Consider the following 24,964-nt stretch of genomic DNA (forward strand, 5'->3'; position numbering starts at 1 on the left):
ACTTTCTTCAGGGCCTGTTTTGTCAAAAATGGAAAGAGTTACAGTTAATTTAGCCAACATTTCTCACAAGTTGAACCGAAAAATGACGTACTTACTCTTTGATCTGTGCGGCTTTTCAACAGCGCCTTGACTTGGTTTCGCCTTAGGTGCTGGTGTCAAAGGTTCCGGATTCGGTCACTCAAGCTAAGACGGGTGAAGTGGCCGCTTTTCCTTGCCCGACGTACAAGTCATGGAGGGATACTTTATGCAAACTTCCTCATAGCAATCATCCTTCAAATGCGCCGAGCTTAACCACCAACACTTCAATGGCCTTTTTTTTTTGTCCAGCTCTTCGCAACTTTTTGGTCATTTTGTCAATTAAAAGGACGAACACCGTGAGCTGTGCCATGACCGCACCCTCCCGCGACACAAAGTCTGGACATCCTCTCATGTTTACAGGCGATCACACAGAAAACAATACGCTGACAGGCGTCCTTGCAGGGTGTCTTACTGGAATGACATCACAGCTCAAGGGGCCACAGAACACAGTTAGTTTAAAGTTTATTATCTTGAAAATGAATTGACGTCTATGAAAATTCTATGACATTTATATGTATTTTATGCAAATGCACGTTCAAGAATTTGAGATGACTTTTAAGCCGTCATTTTTTGGTAAAGCCGTCAGCTCAGTGGGCATCTCAGAGTTGACGTATGCATGGGAAGAACACACTCGCATCTTCCACGACGGAGCGCCGCGGCCATCTTCTTTCCGTATGTGTCCTCATCACATACACGTGAATGCGCAGGGATACTGCGGGAGACATACTGTATATAACACCGAGTGTTTTGGGAGGTCTGATTTTTTTGAGAAGGCATTTCTATGATGCAAACGTATTACTCTTTACAACGCATAGCTTTCAGAAGCCAAACTCGTCACTTAAATTAGCCCAGCAACTAAGTGGAACCACGTTCTTCATCACCGGAATCCAAGCAGAAATGGACTTAGGAGACCAAGTGGGGGGTAAGTCGCTGTTGATGGACTACACTGCTGATGGGGGAGTCATACAACTTCATGTCAGAAAATCCCAACTATCAGTTCATTCAGGGCAGTTCATGATTAAAACCTTGCCTGTACAGTTAATATAAAGGTTTGATGATGGCGACAGACCTTGGCAAGGATTATTTCCTATGGGAAAGTCCAACCCTAGAGGTTCCACTGTATGCGACCCATTCCAAATCTGACTCCAGGGGAATGTTTTTTTGTTTTGTTTTTTTAAAGCCGCCAAGAGGAGGAGAAGCTTTGTCCTCCTTTTGTCTCACCTGACAGCATCCAGTTAGCAGTGGTGTCCATCGTGAAGGTGGAGTTGGCAATGGTGGGAGGTGCTGAAGGAGGAGGAAGAGGAGCAGGGAGGATGGACAAAGGAGGAGGGTGTGAATGAGCAGAGAGGTGGTGAAAGGAGGAGAGTAACCAATGAGGAGGATGAGATCTGTCCAAGGAGAGTAAAGGGCTGACGATAAAGATGACATGATCTTGTTTAAAAATAAATATGCAAGATATCCTGCATCCTGCACTTGGATGTTAGTCAGCCATTCTTATTCCCTTTTACACAGCCTGTTTAAGCTAGGGTTTATCTGGCAGCACGGCTCCAGTATGATGGGATTGTTACATATATTTCCCTTCCTTCTGGAGGTGGTATCAGAGCTGTAACAGACGCCTGTGTAAAAGGAGAATGCCTGAACGACAGGACAGGGATGTGACGAGCAGCGTCTAACACTCACTCCTACTGCGCTGTTGTGTTGAAAGCAATTGTCCTTCAAGTGTTTTATAGAGATCCTGTGAGATTTCAGTGACATAAGATCCGTCAGTTATCCATCTTTGCCTTTCACACAGAACCCAGCAAAGGTAGAATATTACCACAGCAACATGGCATCCTTCTATTTGATAATTACATACATGGTAACATCTGGTCTGACAACACTTGTTGAACAGCAATAATTGTTTAACCCAACAGGGCAGGAGAGTATGAAAGTTCACACCCCTTAGCTGTTTTCTGTGTAAAAGGCAAAGGCAGCTTAGTGCCGGGTCTCCTGTTACGGCTCTGTCAAGATCTCTGTGTGAAAGTGGCTTTATTTAGAGTCCAATTGTAACACTGGTCATAACGGCAAAGACGAAAGATGACAAGGAAAGAACAAGAGAGTGAGGAGGAGTGAAGGATAATGAGTAATGAGAGGAGCTGACAGACAAAGAGAGGGACGCTGAAAGCAGGAGCCGGACTCACCAGTGGTGGTATTAGAGGCGCTGAGACTGGGCGCTGGGGAGGAAGAAGAGGTGCGGTTGGGGAACGGAGATGAACTTGTGGTGGGAAGGATGGAATTTGTCTGTGTGACATCCTTTTCAAAAGGCTCTGCATGGGAGAGCAGAAAAAAATCAAAATCTAGCCAAAGCTCAACACGACAGCACTCACCAGACACTTCATTAGGTACACCTGAGTTCCAAATGAAGCGCTGCATCACCTTGACAAAGATGATAGTGCTCCATTTTGTTAGGTATTACTTTCCCAATATATTTATTCATGTGGGGGTAGTTTGCCGTTCCGTTTCTAATATCTTGGTCACCTTATTTAGCTAAAATGGAGCATTATTTTCTTGGTAAAAGTCAAATGTATGCTAAAGCTCTTGTATTGGATCTCATTAGAATGTGCAGGTGTACCTCATATGACAGTTTCTCAACCTTGCTGGTTTGCTGCCTGGAATTCAAACAATGTATCATTTTTCACAAGCAGTGCAGGAATATGAAGGCTTTTCAGCATCCTGGGCTACTTTGCAGATTCTTACCTTGACAGTGTTTTTTACAGGAAGTATGGTTTCATTAGTAACATTTACGTAGAGTGCAGCAGGGCCAGTGTCATACAGCATCAATGTGCTGGTTTTATGTGGGGGGGGGGTTTTTTCCCAACATAAGGCAATCAGCCCTAAAAGCTACAGAACAAGCTCCCTACTAACTCGGCTGCCCGTGATATTGCCAGTCTATAATTATGTTGACTTTTCCAGTCATACAAATGATGTTTTGCAGCACAACAAAGCAGAATAGAAATGTGTGGACAAGAGCAATAAGGCATAACAATTGGAATCATGCAGCAAGGACAAAAGAAGCTTTTGGAATACTAACAATGCTGGATTAAGTTTGGCCAAGGAACTATACTGTATTGGAGAAATTGGACCCCAAATGGTTGCCACGCCCCTTGATATAAGGCAGTACAACCAATACATTTTATGCTAATAATGCAAAAATATTCTTAATCATTATTTTCACATTTAATATATAACAAAATCTTGTTGAAAAGAATGAATGGAAAGGACACAACTGACGTCTTTTCCATTCTATTATACTGTATATTAAGTGTAAAGGTGACTATACGGGTTAGTTCGTGTCTAGAGGGCTCTAATAATGTAAAAGATTGTGTTTACAAGGCTGTAAACAGCTTCTCTATGATCTATGATAAATCCTAATTTGCGGAAATTCACTCATCACAGTCGGCTCTGGAACCATCCATCCATCTTCTATCCCGTTTATCCTTAGGGTCACTAGGGTACTGTATACTGAATTTGGGCGAGAGGTGGGGTACACCCTGGATTGGTTACCAGTCAATTGCAGGGCACATATAGATAACCTATCACTAACACATTCATACCTATGGACAATTTAGTCGTCAATCAACCTAACGTGCATGTTTTTGGAAGGTGGGAGGAAACCGGAGTACCCGGAGAAAACCCGTGCACGCACGGGGAGAACATGCAAACGCCACAAAGAGATGCCCAACGGAGATTCGAACCCAGATCTTCCCGATCTCCTGTGGCCAACATGCTAACCACTAGGCCAGCGTGTGGCCAAAAGCTCCCTGCGGCCTAAACAAACACAGCATGAATGGAGATACTTACCAGAGAGGAACGATATCTCACTGAGGAGCAGCCAGCGGTCTGCGAAGTAGAACTTGCAGTGCAGGATTTGAGCCACGTGTGCCCCCAGTGGCAGGGAGATGGTCCGAGAAGAGGGATCCTTCAGGTCCTCCAGGGGGACTGGCAGGGTGAGGGCGGGAGACGACCACGGCTGGAGGATGCCGGGCTTGAAGAGACACTCCACTTTGTTGAACACCCGCACACCCTGAGTGTGACGGTTGTTACTGTGCACCTGGAGGGGGGCCAGAATAGATAATGAACAACCAACTCTGTGGTAGGTTCTTTCATTCATCTCAGCTGGGCAGATCCTATTAGTAAACGAAATATCAACACATATTGCAATCCTCCTTTTTGCCACCTTAATTGCTTCTGCAAGAGGTGGAGTGCAAAGTGACTGCTGATGAGGAAAACTAAAACACTGCAGAGAGGAGGCAGGGAGGCAGTCAAGAATAGAAAATGGAGGCCATACTTGAATGCCAAACAATGGTAGCTCAGTATTCACTGCAAAAGGTCACAACACTGGTGGAAGACCAGAATTTCCCTTATTTTCCAGAAAATGTCCTTTATTTTCCAAATGCAAATGTTGACCCGCCCAGGTTAGAATGATTGTGGAAAGATTGTGCCTTGCTGTACTCCAGTCTGTTACGGGTTAACTTCTTTTTACACTTGTGGGAAAGCTAATGTTAAAAACATGTGAGCAACAGATGCAGAACTTCTTACTCTTACTCTACTCTATTGTTGATGAACTTCTTTTTAAAATTGTATGCTGACAATATGGGACTTATTACAGCTTCCCAGCGGACATCTTCATAACTGCTCTATGCGTCGTCAAACGTATTATTCATGATATTCTTTTATAGGTTAACTTCTTTTTACACTTGTGTGACAGCTAATAATCACTAATGTGAGGAACATCCCATTCTCACTGGTCACTAAGATTACACTTGTATGACGGCCAATGTTTTCAATGAGGAAAATCAGCGAGAGACTAAATAATCCGGTGAGGTCAAAATTGTTCAACTTGGCGACAAATAAAATAAAAAGGAGCTGAGAGGTGGCGTAGGTGGTCACGCTGTTAACCTCGCACTTCATTCAGAGCCCTGTTAACGTGATCCACATGTGAGCGCACGCGAAGCAACAGCTGCGCCACATGTTGAGTTGTAAGTTGCTTCTTTGTGCACGTGTGTTAGCGAAAGTCCCAGTGGTGGTCTCACAAGTCAACAGAAACAAGGACCCTCACTAACCCCGGGTCGTGTGTCAATCTAAATTGTCTGATAGGAATTTCTTATGATCCTTTTGTTTCTTTGGTGCAACCTCTCTGTGTTCTTACAAGGCCATGTTTCAATACAATCCCCAAAGGACATATCCTCACAAGGAGTGATGGTGTTTAACGCGGACATAATGTCAAAGAGCAGACCTGGCTGTGTGTTGAGTAATTATCTGCAGGTTAAGTCACAGAATCAGGCTCTGACCTCTTGAGTGGTACAAATCCAGCAACTCGAGCATAATGTCATCTGAGGTTCGTGTTGGAAAGCCCCTGGTGAAAATCCAGGAAACAGGCAGTGCTTAAAGAAACATTTTGGGAGTCAAACACCAAGGGAGCATTCGGAGGTGGTTCTCCAATAAACAATGCCTGTACAACATCAACATTTATTACAACAACACCGTGAGCAAGTGGTGGCTATGCCTTGCAATGGGACATTCATACAAATGTGAAGCTTTTGTATTCCAAACCCAGAGCTTGCCAATCTTGTTACAGGAGCGTGGGATAGATTGTTCTAAGTAATTTAATACGATTTGGTACATAAAGTTCATACACACTGCAAGGAAATCTGTGGGGTTACTTGAAAAATAAACAGTTGCACTAACATGACTCCACAATCTGTGTTGCTACTCACATGTCCCCATTCACATTTTTTGGCGTCTGATCCGATCAAAATTTATTATAGTCTTGAAGATATGATCCTTTTTTTTTTTTTAATAATAAGCTTTTATTACAAATATAAATTTGTGGAAGTGAATATGGTTATGAAAATAGCTCTTCAAAGCATTAAAAATAATGCAACCAAAGTATTGCTGAATTTACTTTTAATGTTCATCCAATGAAGGATAAAATTGGAAAAAATGGGCGTGCAAATACTTCTAGGGTATGACTAATCATTTGACATGGTTATAGATACATTTGTGGTGTGACAGGATTTATGACATTTTTTAACAAACTCGTAATTTATTGACGGTCTCTAGTGTAAACAACAAGCAGCACATCCCGTGCGAGCAGTGGCGGAGCCAGACATATTTCATTAGGGTGGTCAAGGTGAGACCATTACTCACATAGGGGTGGCATTAAGTTGATACCTGAAACGTCTAGATCACAGGGGTCACCAACGTGATGCCCGCGGGCACCAGGTAGCCCCCCACGACCACATGAGGTGCCCGCAAGCCTGCTTTTCATTCAGGTTTTCAGCTAATAATGAAAGAACAGTAGAAAGAAATGCATTCTGAAATACAAAATGTGAGTTGTGGACACCAGCATTTTGTTAATGTTCTGGTAAAACAAGCATATTTGCTTTGTTTGGGTTTAAATAAGCTCTGAAAATAAATGTTACAAAAATGAGTAGCTCTTGGCCATTTTCATTTTGTAAAAGTAGCTCTCACAAGGAAAAACGTTGGTGACCCCTGGTCTAGATGGCTAGTGGAGTGGCCGGAGAGTGACCGAGGGTGGCCACTGCGTGCGAGCTCACCGCACAATCCAACGTCCAACAATCCAACGTCCAACGTGAATATAATTTCACCACGGTACACCGCGTGCATGCCTGCATGGTGGTGTTGTGTTTTCTTCTTCTTGCGGTTGGCGGGATCCCGAAGATCGGATCGGGGCATCCCTAGCACCTACTGTTTAGTTGGGCTAAGCAGCAGATTTTTTACATTTTTTTTTACATTACAGCGATACTGACTGAGAAATGAAGATATCCGTTTGTCAGGAAGCACTCCATGACTGATTGGGATGCAGAATCTATGAGTGGGACGGCCATTATTTAAGAAAATGCAGATTTAAAAGAACTGTATCAAGGTCTCCAACATTAAAATGTATGGATACCATTATCTCTTGCCTCTTCCTGCTTCGTATGCAGACATAACACACGCACGTGCACTAGTTACTGTATGTTTGTTGTCAATGATAGCAGTTTGGCAAAGTTTAGCTACTAATGTTAGCTATAAATGAATACATAACGTATCATCCCAACAACATGCATGTAAACTGATGGTGGCTTCTCTGAGACTGCTTTTGTGTGCGTGCGTGCGTGCGCATGCGCCACGGACATGTACATGAGTACCAACAGCCATGAATGCCAGCTATTTTATTTGGCCAGAACAAAAATGAGGGTATTTACAAGAGGAAAAACCTGCTATTTTAACAACTTTCTATATCCACTTTCCGACTACTTCTTTATTGGGCGCTCCAACATGAATATTCCAAACTCCATCCATAGATAAAACATTGCTGTAATCTGTTGTGGTGTTGTTGTATTTTAAAGGTTGCACGGTTCACATGACGTCCAGGAGTTTGCGTGCAGGGCTTCATTAGAGGCATAAATAAAGCATTAGCCTCCCATTACCCCGCTGTGATGCTCGACTTACCATAATGAGGTTATTCATTTACCAGATCAAAGCCTTAATAAAAAATAAAAAAAAAGGTCTTTGTCAGCATTGTCGTCTTGGTTCAACAAACGGAAATCATTTTGGAGGTTCTTACTTAGAATAATAATACACATTTATAGGAGTTATTCATGAGCATATGGATTTATCCATCAAGTTGTTCCAGAATCCAATTCAGGTCATGTGGCCCAAAGTGGAACAGGCCGGTATGAAGTATGAAGAACATCTGGACACAAATGATTATTTGGGGGTACTTGTGCTCCAAGTGGGAATTCATGTGAATGCAGACAGGAAATTGAAATGTAAAAGAGGTACAGAATTCTGTACCACAGCTCCAAAAAATGTGTCGCACACACCAAGAGGTTCCAAGGGCATCACTAAGACCTGCTGACATTCAACTGCTTGCAAAAAAAGGATTTAAAATCTAAGATTTTGAGGATGGTGCATGATCTCCGGATAGAGGATGAACCACCCCGGAATTCAAATAAGAGCATTGTTTAAAACATGTCCTGGGGAAGGTTATAGCGCACGTCTAAAAGGTCTTGACTGTAAAAGTCTTGGTGTGGGGAAAAGCTGCATAAATATCTTTCCACACCCAAAAACTATTTAACAAAATTGCTCTGGGGGCACATTTTCAGAAAGCTAATGTTCGAGGGGGCCGCACTTCCCCCTTCACTATTATTCTTAGTCTGTATATAACGTCAATATAAGATTATCACCATACCTTTAAATGTGTACCTCTAGTCAAAGATCCTCTATGTGACAGAAGCAAAATGCTAGTCAAAAGATCCTTAATATGAAAGGAGCCCTCTATGACAAAAACAATCGTCAAAGATCCTCTATATATCAGTGGGCCCTAACCTTTTTAACTCCATGGACCGGTTCACGTTTCAACAGACCTCTGGCGGACGGGGTGGGGTGTGTAATGTTTATTTATGCATTGTGAAGAAAACAAAGACAAGCTCAATATAGAACCGAGGGTCTTATGAAGATGACCACTGATGCTATGAAAGCTTAACATGTAGGAAGGACGACTACCAACAACACGCTTCCGGCCTTCACATTAAAAGAGCTGCAAGTTACAACCTGTCTGACTGCACTGAGCAAAAGTCTTAGAAAAGTGGCTTCCAACAACATCAAATTAAAAGCACAAAATTAATACAGACTCACCATTAGTATGAGCTTGGAGGTTTTTTTCCAGTGAGAAGATTATCACATCGTTTTTTTTTATGTGTGGCTGACAGCTGGTGTGCTAGCATGAATAACTTGACACCGCATAATATGAACATGAGCACGCAGCGTAGACAAAACGTCATCAAAGCTCACCTTTAAGCATTTACATAGAGCATCAGCATTTATAATAAAGAAGAACGGGAAAAATGTACTTCTATGTGTGGCAGCATCGGTAAAACTTTCAATTTGTCTTGGAGCACACAACTATGGTGCGTTCAAGGAACCCGAAACAAAGTGGGAATAAACACTGTAACATAAACATGCAAAAACTTTGGGTTTTCTAAGAGTATATTATTTTTATATTGAAATTGATCTAAATTTACATGATATTTGATGTACTTTTTTTGTCATAACATAAGTCAAAGCTCCTCTATATAACAGGAGTGCTCTGCTGTTTTTTGTGTGTTAAAGACCTAATGTTAAAATGCTAGTCAAAGATCCTAAATACAGTCATGGAAAAAATGATTAGACCAACCTTGTTTCTTCAGTTTATTGAGTTATTGTAATGCCTGCTACAACTAAAGATACATTTGTTTGGAAAAATATAATGATGATAACAAATATAGCTCATAAAAGTTTCATTTAAGAGCTGATATCTAGCAACTTCCACGGTTTTCTTGATAATAACCAAAATCACTTAAGTTCTTACATGAATAGCTATAGCATTGCACTGCCAAAAAATTTAACTCAACAATTTTTGCTGTCATTGTTATTTTTGTCCCAACAAAAGGTACCTTTAGTTGTATCCGGCATTAAAATGAACAAGAAACTGAATAAACGAGGGTGGTCTAATCATTTTTTCCATGACTGTATTGGGGAGCGCTCTACGGGGAAAAAATGCTCGTCAAAGATCCTCAACATGGCAGGAGTACTCTGCTGTTTTAAGGCCCGGTCACACCGCCCAAACTTTGCTGTAGCGTTCCTGGAGCGGTGAAAAAAATTCATCACCGCTCGTAACCGCGCACAAAATGGGAAACAAATCGAAAACACAGGCGTTGTCCTAGCAGTGCACCTTTGGTTTAACAGTAGCGAGCGTTGGTTTAGCGGTGACGTGAGCGTTGATAGAGCGGCGTTGGCTGGTGGCATCCTCATGAAGTGCTGGAAAGCTCGTGGATCCTCATTCCTCAGCTCCACCATCAGCTTGTCATACAGTCCATGTTCAGGCCTTCTCAGTATCCACTGTCTGACCCACACAACTCTGTCTCTCCTTCTTCTCGCTCTTCTCCTTCTGTCAACAGCTTGTTGCAATCTGAGGAGGTTCTGATTCTGCTGCTGGACTAGTGCACCAAACCAAAGTTCATTACCGCAATGGATCGTTGCTTGACAACGCCTGACACCGTTCCAGCAATCCCGTGTCCGCTCGTAAAACACTTACAACCGCTCCACCAAAGTTTGTGCAACGTTTAATCATCACCCGGGCAAAGCTGGCGAAGCAGCAGTGGTCCAGCATTCAAGATTTCTGCGTTGGCCTAGCGGACCCAAGCGTCCATGAACTTGAGTCTAGCGGCGCCAAACTTTGACTGGGCGTTGTTGGAGCGGATGATGAACTTTGCCGTGGCGGAAAATTGCCGGCTCCTCACCGCTCGCAATATTTTGTGCAGCTCAAAACCTTCGGAGCAGTAGGAGGGACCATCAGCGGTGGCCAACTTCTGTTAAACGGTGGTGAACGGTTACGAGCGGTGATTAATTTTTTTCACCGCTCCAGGAACGCTACAGCAAAGTTCGGGCGGTGTGACCGGGCCTTTAAGGACCTCCTGCAAAAATGCTCGTCATAGATCATCAATATGACAGGAGCGCTTTACATGGAAAAACAATAGCCAAAGACCCTCTATATGACAAGAGTCCTCTGCTGTTTTTAAGAACCCACTGTAAAAATGCAAGTCAAAGATCATCTATGTGACAAAAGTGGTATGCCGTTTTCACTTCCACGTCGTGCACTGAACTAGCGGGCCAATCTGATGTTATTCCCATGCCAGATTAGGTTGGTAGGCCACCAGTTGAAAAGCCCTGCCCTAAAACAGAGCTGCTGCCTACCTGCATGGTATGGAAGACGCGTGGCCTCTCAAAGTAGAACTCAATGTCCACACTGGGCTTCCCGAGAACATCTCTGTTCCAGCCCAGGTAGTCGTAGCCCGACCACACCCTCAGCTCTTTGGTTTCTATGAAGTCATCTCCTCCCAGGACGCCGTCGCACAGCTGACCCAGGCCACCAAACTGCATCCTGCACACACACACACACACACACACACACACACACACACACACACACGGCAACACAAGGTCATGTCATAGTATACACACTGACACACAAACACGGCAAGGTCACCAAAGAGGTGGTGACTCTCCTGTCTCACATTAGCGCACATCTGCACCGAAATACGCCTGGATCGCATCAAAAGGTGTTAGCTTACTCATAAGCAAAACATCCTAGGCCCATTAACGGCACAGCCCGAGTGAGCGAGCAAGGGAGCATGACCCTCTAGTGGCTTGCCAAAACATTAGGACCAGGAAACACGCCTCCAAATCCCCCGGCAACTAAAATAACACTGTGGGTCCTGTTTGTATTAGGCGTCGAGGAAGAAGCTGGATGACAATCGGGCTGCATGGAACGAGTGGCACTTGACGGAAACACGTGTAGCGTGAGCGCTTCTTGCTGAAGCATTTCTGCATTTTACAGCCACAAGTGCTTACCTTTGTTCTGTGCTTCCATCGTAGGTGGAGTCATTCAGGTAGACGGGCATGCCTGATAGATTCATGACATGGCCCACTGGAGCTGTATACGCCTTTAAACCATCTATAAGTGAAAGACAGAGAATGCCAACGATTTGCCACTTGATTGCTGAAAAAGGGCAGAAATGCACAAATAGCATGGACAACTTCAACTTGAGTAGCTTTAAATACATTTGCAATCAGTGCACAGGAGAAAATGAACGGAAAGGGTTCTTTTGAAACTAGTCAAACAAACCAAAAGGCTCTGTTACTTGGGTCTGTGCAGCCTTAACAGATGAGCCAATCAGGCTAAGCAGACGTCAGCAGCACAGCACTCTGGTACGCACCATAAACCACGTCTAGTGCCACATTTTATAACATTTAAACACTGAAAGTGAACAAACTATCAGTAATTGCTGAGACATGGAGAAGAGGTAGGATTAAAAAACGTCTGCTTCCTTCCGACTCCTTTTCGGATATGTTGAATTGTGTAATCATGTGATGTGTCTCAGTGTAACTGCGTGTTCGAAGACAAAGGAATCACCATGACCCTTTTTGTTTTGTCCAAAATGGGTCGCTTTACAATTTTATGAGTCTCCAAGCTATCTTTGATTGAATTTTAGTTTTATACTATTTGTCAAGGGGAGAGAACAAGACAGTATGGTGGTTTGGAACCTACAACCTACAGAGTAAGTGGTGCCTCTACATGTTTGGTTATAAAATACCACTGCATAGACATAAACTGTGCTCATTGCCGGAAAAGCGTCCATATTTATGCTATATAATGCGCCTAATCTCAGGCTCCGGACAATCAGAGCCAACCTGGCTTACACTCCACTACGGAGGAAACTGACGAGACTCCCAAAAGACAAAACTGGGACAGCGCTGATTTAGAGGCATCCTCCTGATGAATGAGGGAGTTGGAACGAGGCTGCAGAGAAGGTAAGCGCTCATAAATACAGCGAGTGCTTCAGGGATCGTAGAGACCCACGCTATCCATCAGAGGGCGGAGACGCTAAACTCTGGCAAACGCTAGCAAGCCTGTAAATTTGAAGCATGGGATGGATGGCAAAAACACACACTTGTAATCATTATTATTGACTCAATCCTCCTTTTCCCCACTCATCCGGGACAGGACTAAATCTAGAATGACAGTTAACTCAACCTTCAATGTCTGAAAGGTAAGGTTTGTAATGATACGACACATACAAACTGGAATTTGTTCTGATTTACCCATAGGAACAAATTCAAGCAGAAATAATCTGTTCTAGGATCAAACTGTGGCCATAATAAAACCTACATTATGTACATTGTTATGTACATTGTATAACTGTACAGGTTTTGAATTAACATTTTAACGTACTTAGCTTTCATGCAGGTGTAAAAAGAAGTTAACTCATCAAGAATAAGAAAATAGACTACACAGGACAGTTGCAGAGGGAGTTTACTGTCTGTGTTTGAGTATTACTGTCAACATTGCCATATTGTACTGAGCAGCCAGGACGGTTGCTATAGGTTCCATTTCCGTTTTCCGTTTTTCTTCTGCCATGGTATCATAACAACAATAAAAAAAGCCAAATAAAGTCAAGGTAAGATATGTAAAGATACAACACACGCTTACCCGTCCACACACAGCCATAGAGTTCCACTCGAAGGCAGACACTCATGACCCTGTCAGCCAGTGGGTAGAAGCGCACCATGCGGGCCACTATGGGAGGCCCCAAGTCTTTCAGAACAACATCGTAGGTGTTCTCGTTCCCTGACACCACCTTGGAGAAACAAGCACAAATATTCACTCACACTCGCTCTACCTCCTGTTTTTGGTAGCCTTCAATCTCGCCCCAAGGCAGGGACTTATTATTCAGGGCGTGCTCCGCTCTTAATCCCAGAAAAGCTCAAATGAAATGCCTTGAACTTTTAAACATGGACGTGACGACTGATTTCAGAGGTGACGCCTCGGGCACAGTTTTGCAGTTGCAGCATTCATGCAAAGAGTTACAGCGGAATGCAATCACAAAATAATAACAGTGGCTTCCTTACAACATTGTTGGTAGGCTATACAAAGCACAGCCCAAAGTTGATGACTAGTGAAAATATTGGACACTGACCAAACACAACGCACAGGTGTTGTCATTGAATTGCACTGAAAAGCCTGCTGGGCTCTTTTGTTACGTCTCCCTATCCAAAGTCATCCAAAGATGAATTACATAAAGAATAAATAAGCCCTGCACATTGAATAAACGCTTGACTTGTGTAACCCCGCCTTACTTCCTGGCCCCAACGGTCCTTCCAGGTGATCCACTTCACTCCGTCTCGGGAGTAGTGGAGCCGATAACTACGGGCAAACTCCTGGCCGTGCCCATCGGCATGGCGACCCTGCGTGCCCACCAGTGCCAGGAAGTGGAGTTTGCGCAGGTCCACCTGCAAAAAATGGGGAATCAGTTAACTTAGCTTGAAGCCCTGCTCCAAAATAGGTGAAGGAAGCAGTCAGCCTGGCTCAGGTTTGTGTGTGGTTTAAAACTTTCTATTCATTGATTTTCTATGCCACTTGTCCTCACTAGGTGGCGTGGGTATGCTGGAGCCTACCTGAGCTGTCTTTGGGCGAGAGTACACCATGGACTGGTTGCCAGCCAATCGCAGGGAAAACAACCATTCACACTCACATTCATACCGACGGATATTGACAAATCTCCAATTAACCTAACGTGCATATTTTTGGAATATGCACGTCTGGAGAAATCTCACTCACAGGGAGAACATGCAAACTCCACACAGAGACGCGCAAACGGAAGATACGAACACGGATCTTCTGACTTCTGGCCAGCTTGCTTACCAGTGTAATATCTAATCATGGATCTCATTAATAATTCTTTTATTTTAATTTTAGAATATGCCAAAGGGGAATTTTTTTTTTTAAAAAAACAAGCTGCGTGATGAAAATGGCACCGGGGCTCCACTTTGGACACGCATGCTTTAAGGTACATGTGAGTAAGAAAGTAAAATTATATATACACATTCAATTTAAGCGAGCTGAAAGTTGTCACCTGAAGGTATTCAGCTCCACTGGGGAAGACAGCGCCTGCAGGGCACCAAGCTCCATCCCCTTCTCCTGTGCTCAACCTAAAAATGACCACACATCAAGAATTAAGGATTCAGTGGGTGAACAAGGCACAAATAAAGTTCTCGGAACACAACAACGCCTGGAGCAGATTTGGTCCAAAACATACTACTACAAGCAGACGCCCACATACAAACAGGCAAGCTAGTCTGTAAGCACACACTAGACTGGGAATATGTACGAATGTACAGAACACATGCACATCCCAAAGAGAGCGTAAAGCAGCAGGTGAGAATGACAAATCCCATCCTAATGCACACAACGTAATTATCTGGACGACCACGCAAACAATTTAACAGTGTGCCTTTCCCTCAAAGTCCATACAACACCCCACATGGGGCTTCTTTTCAAAATAAAAGCTGTGGCTCACACCATTAAATCCATTGTGTCACACTGACAGTGATGCTGCTCCCCTCGGGGGAGGGTGAGGTCATGCAGCAGGAAAGAGCCGCATGATTTCACACACACAGAGTCTTATGATGGGCGTCAACTACACTCCACCAAGTGGGATTAGAGCATCATACTGCTTCCTATTTAATACGAGCCACTTTCTTTTAGCTACAATGTTGCAGTGGAGCAAGCAAGCAACCAGCCCCCTCCCTCGTCTGCTGAATCAAACCTTGTTTTCAAATTATTTCTCCCTGGCTTTTTAGCACGGATCGCTCCTCGTTTGTTTTTTTTCTGCACCTCCACTGCTGTCTCAGTGTTTCCCCCGTGTCTCTTAGAGAGCACCTACAGCTAATAATCTCTTCCACATGGTCAGACTTTCTGCCAAATGTACACACACGCACACGCGCACGCACGTATCACTCCTACACATGGTTATTGTAGCACATTGCAGGGCTTCCTGACAGACAAGTGGGTAATGTGATTACAAAACACACATCATCATCTTCACGTCACAATAAACCTCAGGAAAAAGCATGTTGGAACTTACACTTGCCTGTTTCTGTACACAAAACAACTGACTGGAGACTGACAACACATTAGATACAGCTGCACAATATCATGAAATCCAAATAAAAACATTTCATCAAAAGATACCCTATTACACTATTCTGTAAAAATTTAAAACATGTCTCAAGGGTCCCACAATAGTGTACTGGAAGAGTGCCGTGGAATTTAGACTGTTTAAAAGTGCTTTTAATAAACCCTACTGGGAACACACTGCTTTGTGTGTCTTTAGCTTTAATGCTAATGAGCTGTGTTTGGGCAAGCCTATCTCCTGCAGAGCGTGTGGCTCCAAGGAGCACTGTTATCCACCACTTCCAGCTTCAACGTCCATGACTTCACTCGCGTGTTTTCCATATATATTCATTAAAAAAATCTTATCGCTGACTACAACCAATTAAATTTAATATGGAAATTTAAGCACATTTTACACATTTTTGGCCTAAATCTGGCCTATTATATTGAGTAATACGAGTGTAAAGGTGACTACAGAGGTGTCATATCTAGAGGGCTCTAATAATGTTAAAAACCGTATTTAGCTCATAACCGAGTTTTTATGCTATAACTAAAAAATATTCAGGTCATAATAAGGAATCCTACTTAGTTGAAATTCACTTGTTGCAGTCGGTTCTGGAACCAATTAACCGCGATACATGAGGGACGACTGCACACTTTCACTCTGCACTTGTTCAGCGTAACGGCTGCCATATATCACATACAACAACGTAACATTAAGAAATGGGGCAGGAGGACACAAACTTTCACATGAGCATAGCTATGTCAGCTAAAGTGCTAACAATACAGTCACATTTTAACAGCAACATCATGCTAGGTTAGCCTATTCGCAGAAGAAAAATAAAATGCTCAAACTTACAGCTACCATGTCTGTAGCTGACTGATGGATAGTTGGCAGAAATTTATTTTAAGATATGTAGTGAAGCCTGTTTTTGTTTCTACAAAGCTGTCCTCCATGAAGAAAGAACATTCACAAGGCGGGCTCAACTAGCTAAGGGTGAGTCAGAAGCGGTATCATCTCCATGGAGGAGGCTTTTTGTTTACAACGTCGAAAGCGACTGTTTGAGTGCCTCCAGTGGAGCAAACAAGATGAGGACCACCTCCAAATATGACGCATTGCAAACTACAATTTTAATACAGCTCTTGGATGGGACCTCAGACTGCAGGGCTGCCTAATGAAATGTCCAACCTACACTAGCAAGTCGATCAGTATCTGTCGACTATGGTGCGCATCAGGGCCGTTTCTAACCTTGTGGGGGATCTAAGCAGTAGTGATGGTCGAGTATTGATCAAGTCGATCAAAACTTGCAAGGTTTTACTGAACCGGGACTCGTGGGTATTCAACTGTGAGTTTGTTCACTTACCCGGCTGCTCTTGCTAAATTAAAAAGGAAAGCAGGTAACATGGCATTAATTGTTCAACTGTTAGTCTAACTGCATTTGTATAAATGGAAAAAGTGGATCAAATCAACTCTCCTTTCAACTTCCTGTTCCTGTCTGAGCTGCTCGCTCACTAACACCGAGCCGAGCACTTGAACCCGGGAACTCGCAAGCCTAGACTCACTAGACTCCCTTGCCGACAAGTGAATCGTGAATCACAATAGCAGGTAAATTTAACAATTACATTTAAACAAGACACCCACACGCCACCAGGGAGGAAATGGCCTTCAAAACCAATACAAAATTGGAATAAGCGCCGGAGTAAGTTATTTGTTCAAGAGCTGGTCTCTCTGAAAAATGTTTAAATGGTGGTTACATGGTTTGGAGAAAAGCAGTGGTGGTTGTAAATGTTTCATTTAACTGTGTGATACACTCTTCAATATGTGCACATGTAAAGTGTTTCCTGTCTGTAATATGTTTTTAATATGTTAAATGATTTATGTGGTGCTACTGCCACATGGCTCAGGTCGCTCTTGTAAAAGAGATTTTTCGTCTCAATCAGTTAACCACTTAACCTGCTATAAGGAAGGTAAAATAAAAAAAAAAAAACAACAGGTCTAAAACCCAGAGACGGTAAGATTGCGAGTACAAATATATGTCACCGTTATTTATTTTTACAGTTGTTAAAATCCATTAAAATAATAAGACATAATGGCTGATGAAGTCCTTCAACAAAAATCACACAAAAACAAAATAAACGGTTGGACTTGTGTCTGTGGTTTTCCTCATTTTCAGCATGACTTCCCGTTTAGACTTTTATTTTGTCATGCCCATATCCTGTGTTTGCCCTCCTGTGGCAATTTTACATTTTGTTTAACGCTGGCAGCCGCCAAATTATTATGTGTTGCTCTTCGTTTGCAGGACATTGTCATTCCCCTCAGATGAGGCTGAACATGCAGCTTTGGGGCCGCCTGTTGGCTTGGGGTCCTTAGGCAGTTGCCTTAGTTTGCCTATAGCAAGAAACGGCCCTGGTACATACTGCATAAGCAAGGATGTTTGTATCATTAGATGACGTTTCACTTGAGAAAGATGCTCCACTGAGTACAATGAAGTGAAGTCATTAACACTTGATGTTGACGTCATTTACCAGCAATAACCATGTAATGTTACATGTCATCATCCTACCAGCACCTACCAGCTTTTTGTAACATCTGCATTGTGTACACTTCCACACATCCACATGGATGCAGTGTGGCACTCTCTAAAGTTGTTTGACTTGTGCAATCCATCACGGTTATGTATGGAGCCTGAATTCATTTTGCAAATGTTTCAGCTTTCACTTGGCAAGTTGGCAGATTGAATGTGATTGAATGTGATGATGACTGCACTCTGCTTTGGAGGCGTCACAAAACAGCGCAGGCGAAGAGAAGAAAAAAAAAACAGGCTGAGTGAGGGCCGAAATGTGAAACTGCAGCGAGACTTCAGAAACAATCTGCCACAATGCACAGCGTGCTATTTTATTGCACTGACAGGATAAGCTTTGTGAGTGTGCCAAAACCAGCCACAGAATCCTTCTTAAGAACAACTCAACATTGATGTACACTTGCTGCACAGTGACTAAGGGTGCATTCACACTTGTTTGGTTCAGTAAAAAAGATCTGTGGTGAGTTTGCTCTGAGTATGGTTTGTTTGAATGTGATCATCGCCAAACAAGCTTAAAAGGATAGTTAGAATTTTGAGGCCGTGCTTTTCACAGGGCTCTCCTTTTAGCTCTCTCGCTTCGCAGCGGTCATCATCCGTTCATTAAAATAATGTGAAACACAACAATGGACAAACGGCAGGGAACAGTGATATGAAGGGAGAGAAAACAACACAACGGTTTTGTGATGCAAATGTATTACTCTTTTGAACGCATACTGTTTTGAGAAGCAAAATGCTGTACTTTCTGCACCCACCAACTAGCCGGAAGTACTTTCTTCAACACCAACAACTGACCAGCATGCTGCTCACGGGATGAAGTGGGGGGGAAAGTCACTGTTGATGCGCTACACTGCTGATGAGGATGTCATACAACTTTATGTCAAAAAAATCCAAACTATCCCTTTAAAAGTGAACATTGCATGGACCAAAGACATAAACTAGTCTTAAAATGACAGAAAAATGCTGAAATGACAAATATGTCAGAGAAAATGTGTTGGGAGTACTTTCTCTCTGCCCTTCTCTCTCCCTTAGTGCATGCGACAACGGCGCTCTTTAAAAGTAAAAATAAACACCATATACAACCCACCAAATGACATTATTGATGACAATATTTAAGTTACGCCATATGTCATAAAAACTGTCCAATCAATTCCTTACGTTATGTATACGCTCCTAACTGTGCAGCCTTTGTTTGCCTGCCAAAAATACCACTACCTGACAATGTGCACCAGCTTTTTTTATTTTTTGGTTTCAACCAGTGTACCGAACCACAAGTGTGAATGTAGCCTTCATCTAAACATTAAAAGAATCTCACAGTGGTAAAAATTCATCATTTATTTTGTGAAACCCACTGACCTTCCATGCTTGGCCTCGGTGGAGTCAGACCAGGCACTGGAGGCACTGATGTCAGAGTCTGGGATGCTGCCATCCTCCATCCCAAGGGCGTAACGACACTGAGCTGTCAGGAGGAAAGAGACAGGAAGGGACATCAGACATAGAGTAAAAGAAAATGATTTCTTTCGACATTCTTATTGGTATGGAGCTTTAGTGCAGGAGAAACTTAATATTCCCAATAAATGTCAGCCGGCATCATTTGGTCACGGAGCATTCAGTTATTTTGTCATCATTGGGAAAACTTCCGGACTTTTCGGTGCTGCATGAGCATCACAGTCGCGAAGAGGAGACGGGAAGGATTCCAAACTACTGCAATAAATTTACTTGATTTCCCACACTGCTCAGATTTATCTAGCAGAGGAAAAATGTTAGGCAAAAAAAAAAAAAAAACACCCTTTATATTGTTCTCTGCATGACTTATTTCTGTAAATCCTACATGCCCTGACGCACGGAGTGAGTAAAATCAAACTACATTTATAACCACTCCTGCTGCAACCAACTCTTGCCTGTTTTAATGATGATGTTGCAGTAAGAGTACAGTATAAAGAATAGTAAAAATGTATTTATCACATGTACACAATAACTGTATTGACTACAAATGCAAAAATGCCTATTAATCCTGAAGAGGCTTTCAGGGTTTCCCAAACTGTGAGTCGGGGTTCAAAATGGGTCGTATGTGAATTAGATCAGAGCAAAATGCAAAAATTTGTATAACTGATCATCAGTCACAACAACACACTTTCTTAGCAAACAGCCTTTGTGTTCAAGTTTGTTGCTGTAATTTTTCTTAATTTACATTAGTACATATTAAGTACGGTATGGTAATATATGATCTATTTCAGTAAGATTACATAGGTCCCAGTAGGAACTCAATTTGTAATTTAAGTTTGGGAAATCATGCTTTAGATCAGAGGTGTCCAAACTTTTTCCACCAAGGGCCACATACTGAAAAATCAAAGACTGCGGGGGCCACTTGTACATTTTTATTTTTTTTATTTTATTTTATTTTTATAAATCAGCCCATGTAGATATGCAGCAACGTTTTTTAACTTAATGAAAACAGCTTACATTTCAGCTTTGTGTTATCACTGACAAAGCGTATTATAGGTATGAATTTTTTTCTCCTTACATGACCCTTTTTTCCTATTTTTATTCCAAATATCTACACTTCCTTTTTGTACATTTTTTTTGCGTAATATTATGACTCTATTCTCACAATATTTTTACTTTATTATTCTAATATTCTAACTTTTTCCACACTTAATTTTCCAAAATTTCATCTATGTCTTTGTTTTGTTTGTTTCTCACATGATCATTTTTTCCTTTAATTGTTCAACTCTATATTATTTTTTTTTGTCTTAATATTAGGACTTGAATGTCTTAATAATTCTTTTATTCTTGCAAAATTACTGCTCTTTAATTTTTGCTGTTTTAGATTTCTTGTTCACTTGTATTTTTGGAATGGGCCGAGGACCAGTAAAAAACGAGCTGCGGGCAATAAATGGCCCCCAGGCCGCACTTTGGACACCCCTGCTTTAGATGCTCGCTGAGCTGAAGTCTTTGAAGATTAGACGATGCTTCACGTGGTGCGGCTGGTCTGCTTGTTAGTTAGCTATTTCCTGGTTTAGGGAGGATTGTGTCTGTAAAATGTTACAGACAAATGGATGACGCTATTTACATCCTGCAGTAGACTGTTCCATTTATGCCATAGTGACAAGTGACTCTAAATCCCTCGATGTACACCTTCATCCCGACTTACACCACAATGCGATGGGTTCTTTTGCCAATGCCACACTCCTCTTTTTGTAGACATTGGTTACATAGTTTAGTGTAATCCTGCAATCTCACTAGCGAAAGAAAAGAAACGTCTATGAAAAGTCTATTAAAACATAATCTTTCACTTTGTTTTATGACTTTTTCCCCCCCAGGTATTTAGCTACACTAGAGGGTAAAAATATTTGAAGACCAGCATGAAGGAAGGTCACTTGTCCTACCCAAGACGACACATTTTCACATTCCTTCTTTTGTCTTTTCAACTTCTCTGACCCAGTGGGGCTCCTGTTACAGTTAGCGCCGCTGGGGGGGATTTGCAGCAAAGGCAACAAAGGAAGGGGCGACAGAAATGAGGGCGCCGTTGGCTGGAAGAAGACAGAAGAGAACAGTCTCGGGTATCGTCGCTGACTGGGCTCCAGCGGCAGCCATTATCAAATGATCCAGATAGCGTGGGATTACACTGCGAGCCAGCTGTCTGGTCCAAACGGGGAGGGTCGGGTGGCAATAAAGTAGAGAAGGGTACTGACAGGAGGAGGGTGACTGAGAAGAAAGGAGCTTGGGGGGGGCGTGTATTGAGTCACTGCACTGGAATTCTGGGCTGAATGACAAACCTAAAAGACCTCATTGGGCTTGATCCACACCCATCAAACAGGTGCCCACATCATTAAATCATCATCACACTGCCCGTCAAGTCCTTGCACACGTTCTTTAGAGGACAAACTGTGAGTCAATCTGTCAAAATTCTTTGCCAAGTAACTCCCCATCTATTGTACCAATTTAATGTGGTTAATGCTTGAAAAATAAGTCTTTTTTCTGCCTCATGTACACTATGTCGCTGTTACATATAAATGGCACCCACACAAATAGGGCGGATGAAGTTCACCCTGCAATTTTTCACGATAGTATGAGCCATTAACACACTGCGTGTAAGAGTATTCAGCAGTGCCGGAACCGGGGTGTGAGTCCTATTGTGTTGAAGGCAATTGTCACTGCCCGACAAGTATGCAGGATTCCGTATAAAAGGCAAATAAACGTGGCAATTTTGTGATTTCTGTCTGTAAGAGATGAGTGTCTTTATGTAGAGGTAGTATCAGCCGTAACAGGGGCAGAAACTGTGAGACAAGGCACTAGACAAAAAATCTTGTCTCAATTGAAGAAACCAAATCATGAAAACAATTCAGTAATATCCAGGCCCTCACTTAGGCCCACCATCACAAATGTACAACAATTCCTCCAGACTTCTTGTACAAAGTCTTTCTAGAAGAGCTGAAGCTGTTATACAGTAGTGGCACTGGTGGACCATCACGATGTTTTCCTTTCATTTTTCTATATAGAGCCCTAACACCATATAGTATGTAGCTCCTAATTGTAACACCAGTGGGACTTTGGCTGGAACAAACAATCTGTGTAATGGAGTGAAAATATTGCTGCTGCTTGCAATATGAAACAAAGTGTTGACGAACACAAAAATGCTGTATAAGCTGCAGTTCGTGTTCTCTTGCAGTAGTCAGATATTAAACAGAGCTCTCCGGTTACACCTGGCTGCCCCCCTGCAGCCCTGTTTCGATACTTTGACTGACACTTCATAATCTGGCAGTGCATTAACAGTCCTGACCAACGGGGAGGGAACTGCTTCAATCTCCTGTTACACTCAACTAGCTGGCTGGCAGACGAGGGGGGAGACACAGGATAGCCTGTTGATAAAGGAACGAGAATGAGCCTCACTTATGAGGAGAATATCGGAGGCGGGTAGGAAAGAATGGCTGAGAAGGGAATGACAAGAACTTGTGGCATTTAATCGAATGAAAGTTACATTATGTAATCGCTATTTCTTTATAAAAAAAAAAAAAGAGGTAGATGGATTGTCTTACTTGGCAGAAAGCAGCAGAAGGCACGAGTACTTCCGGCCCAAATAGTTTGCAGCCTAGACCTAACCTAGACCTAACCTACATCCCTAGAAAAAAGGGATGTAGGTGTGTATGCAATACTTTCAAGGACATGGGGGATCAGAAGAACTCTCGTATTTATTATTGTCATCCAACACAGACTGGCGAATGGAGTGACGATCCCCAGGCTGAAAAATGAAAGCCTCAATACAATTTAGCTACACTGCAAGCACAGGTTTTCAGCAACCAAGCCATGAAATAATACATTTTTAACAAATACCATGGACTTAATCATTGAGTTTCCTAATTTTTAGATCAAGCAAATACCTGTATGTTGCCTCAGTGGTGACCACAGTGCTGACCGTGGACCGCTAACTTTTGTTTATTGAATTCTACCAATTTTACCAATCATTCTACCAATACAATTAAATAAGAAAATTAAATAAACAACATTAGGAAGACTGTAATGTAACAGGAAAAGTTGATATGTTGACACTGATAATTAAGCAAACAAATTTATGTTGATGCATAGTTATAAAAATACACATGTGAAACACATGTAGTAGATTAGTTTTGTGTACGCCAAGAGAGCTACAGTTCCCATTATGCTTAGACTACGAAAACAGGAAGTAGTGAATTTCCAAAACAAGTCCAATACGGGGATCATGTTTTGATCTGACAAATCTTAAGTAGGTTTGATCAAGTGTAGACTACAGCTTCTGCTTGGACATTAACACCGTGACAGTGTGCACAACACGCTTAATGTGCAGTTCCAATCCTGCCTTGTGCACTGCCAATTCCATATTACTTGTATTATCATTCACAGTAGCGGTGCCAGAGCTCAGTCTGACAGGCTTCTGGCTGCTTTGTACCTGCAAGGCAACTCTTCTCCAAATGAAAAATATCGTCACTTTTTAATCTAGCGAGATATTGTGTTATTATTAGTAGGGGTGAGGTCACATGGTACAAGCTCTCATACATACTGTAGCTGACATGCAGGCTGTGTTTTCTTTATGTCTAAAATTCTCAGCATATCTACACTGTATTGGTTTACAAAATTTTAAATATGAAAATGGCCCCGGTATTCTGTGATTTTTCAGTGTGCAGCATGAGGTGGTGGAAGAAGTTCACCCGTGTCCAAGAGAGTTGCGTGTTCTACCTGCATTGAAGTGCCACTCATGATCCACTTCCACAGACGCCATCAGCACCACCAGGGCCAGCGTGACCACAGCAAAACCAGTCAGGCACCTCGCTGGCCTCGCCATGACGGCAGCACCTGGTTACCTGTCTGGAGGCCCGCTAATGATCACAGGCATTCCTATCCAGAAGGGAAAGACGATGCATTAGATATCAAAAGTAAATGGTAATGTTTTAGCTTAGCAAAACAACACAAAGCTAAAACGACAAGTTGCTTTCAGGCACTAATGTGTTTTTCTCTCGCGCTCTCTCTCTCTCATGGCAGACAGCGCAAGTCTTGTTTAATGAGGATGGTACAGTTAGCTCGACATTTACTTTCTGTTGTCTGTTCTCCCTCAGGTCTTCAAAGTCAATCGATTCTCCAAACTGTGGATTTCAGACTTGTTTTTGGTTAACTGGACAGAGTATATTCAGCTAGGGGATGTTTATGCATAAGATATTACATAAAGAGCCACAATAACAATGGACCATCTCACCATCTGACTGCTTTTTGTCACCAGCAATTCAAACAATTA

The 24,964-nt window shown here is 42.4% G+C and overlaps 1 protein-coding gene across 4 annotated transcripts in view; it reads right to left on the reverse strand.

Annotated features, from left to right (window-relative positions):
• Window positions 1–24,964, reverse strand: part of ddr1 (discoidin domain receptor tyrosine kinase 1) — a 54,588-nt gene that overhangs the window by 8,928 nt on the left and 20,696 nt on the right. For 3 of the 4 annotated variants that reach the window (XM_054781128.1, XM_054781132.1, XM_054781130.1), the window contains 10 exons: window positions 24,412–24,570; window positions 19,555–19,657; window positions 14,580–14,655; window positions 13,804–13,956; window positions 13,157–13,304; window positions 11,518–11,620; window positions 10,861–11,047; window positions 3,919–4,168; window positions 2,259–2,384; window positions 1,300–1,362 (listed from right to left, as the gene is read on the reverse strand). In XM_054781128.1, coding sequence (XP_054637103.1) covers window positions 1,300–1,362; window positions 2,259–2,384; window positions 3,919–4,168; window positions 10,861–11,047; window positions 11,518–11,620; window positions 13,157–13,304; window positions 13,804–13,956; window positions 14,580–14,655; window positions 19,555–19,657; window positions 24,412–24,517 — 1,315 coding nt within the window. In that variant the 5' untranslated portion in view covers window positions 24,518–24,570. The remainder of the gene's footprint in view (window positions 1–1,299; window positions 1,363–2,258; window positions 2,385–3,918; window positions 4,169–10,860; window positions 11,048–11,517; window positions 11,621–13,156; window positions 13,305–13,803; window positions 13,957–14,579; window positions 14,656–19,554; window positions 19,658–24,411; window positions 24,571–24,964) is intronic. The other variant, XM_054781131.1, reaches the window with a different exon arrangement.

Source organism: Dunckerocampus dactyliophorus, chromosome 7, assembly GCF_027744805.1.
Source record: "Dunckerocampus dactyliophorus isolate RoL2022-P2 chromosome 7, RoL_Ddac_1.1, whole genome shotgun sequence".
NCBI classification, from domain to species: Eukaryota; Metazoa; Chordata; class Actinopteri; order Syngnathiformes; family Syngnathidae; genus Dunckerocampus; species Dunckerocampus dactyliophorus.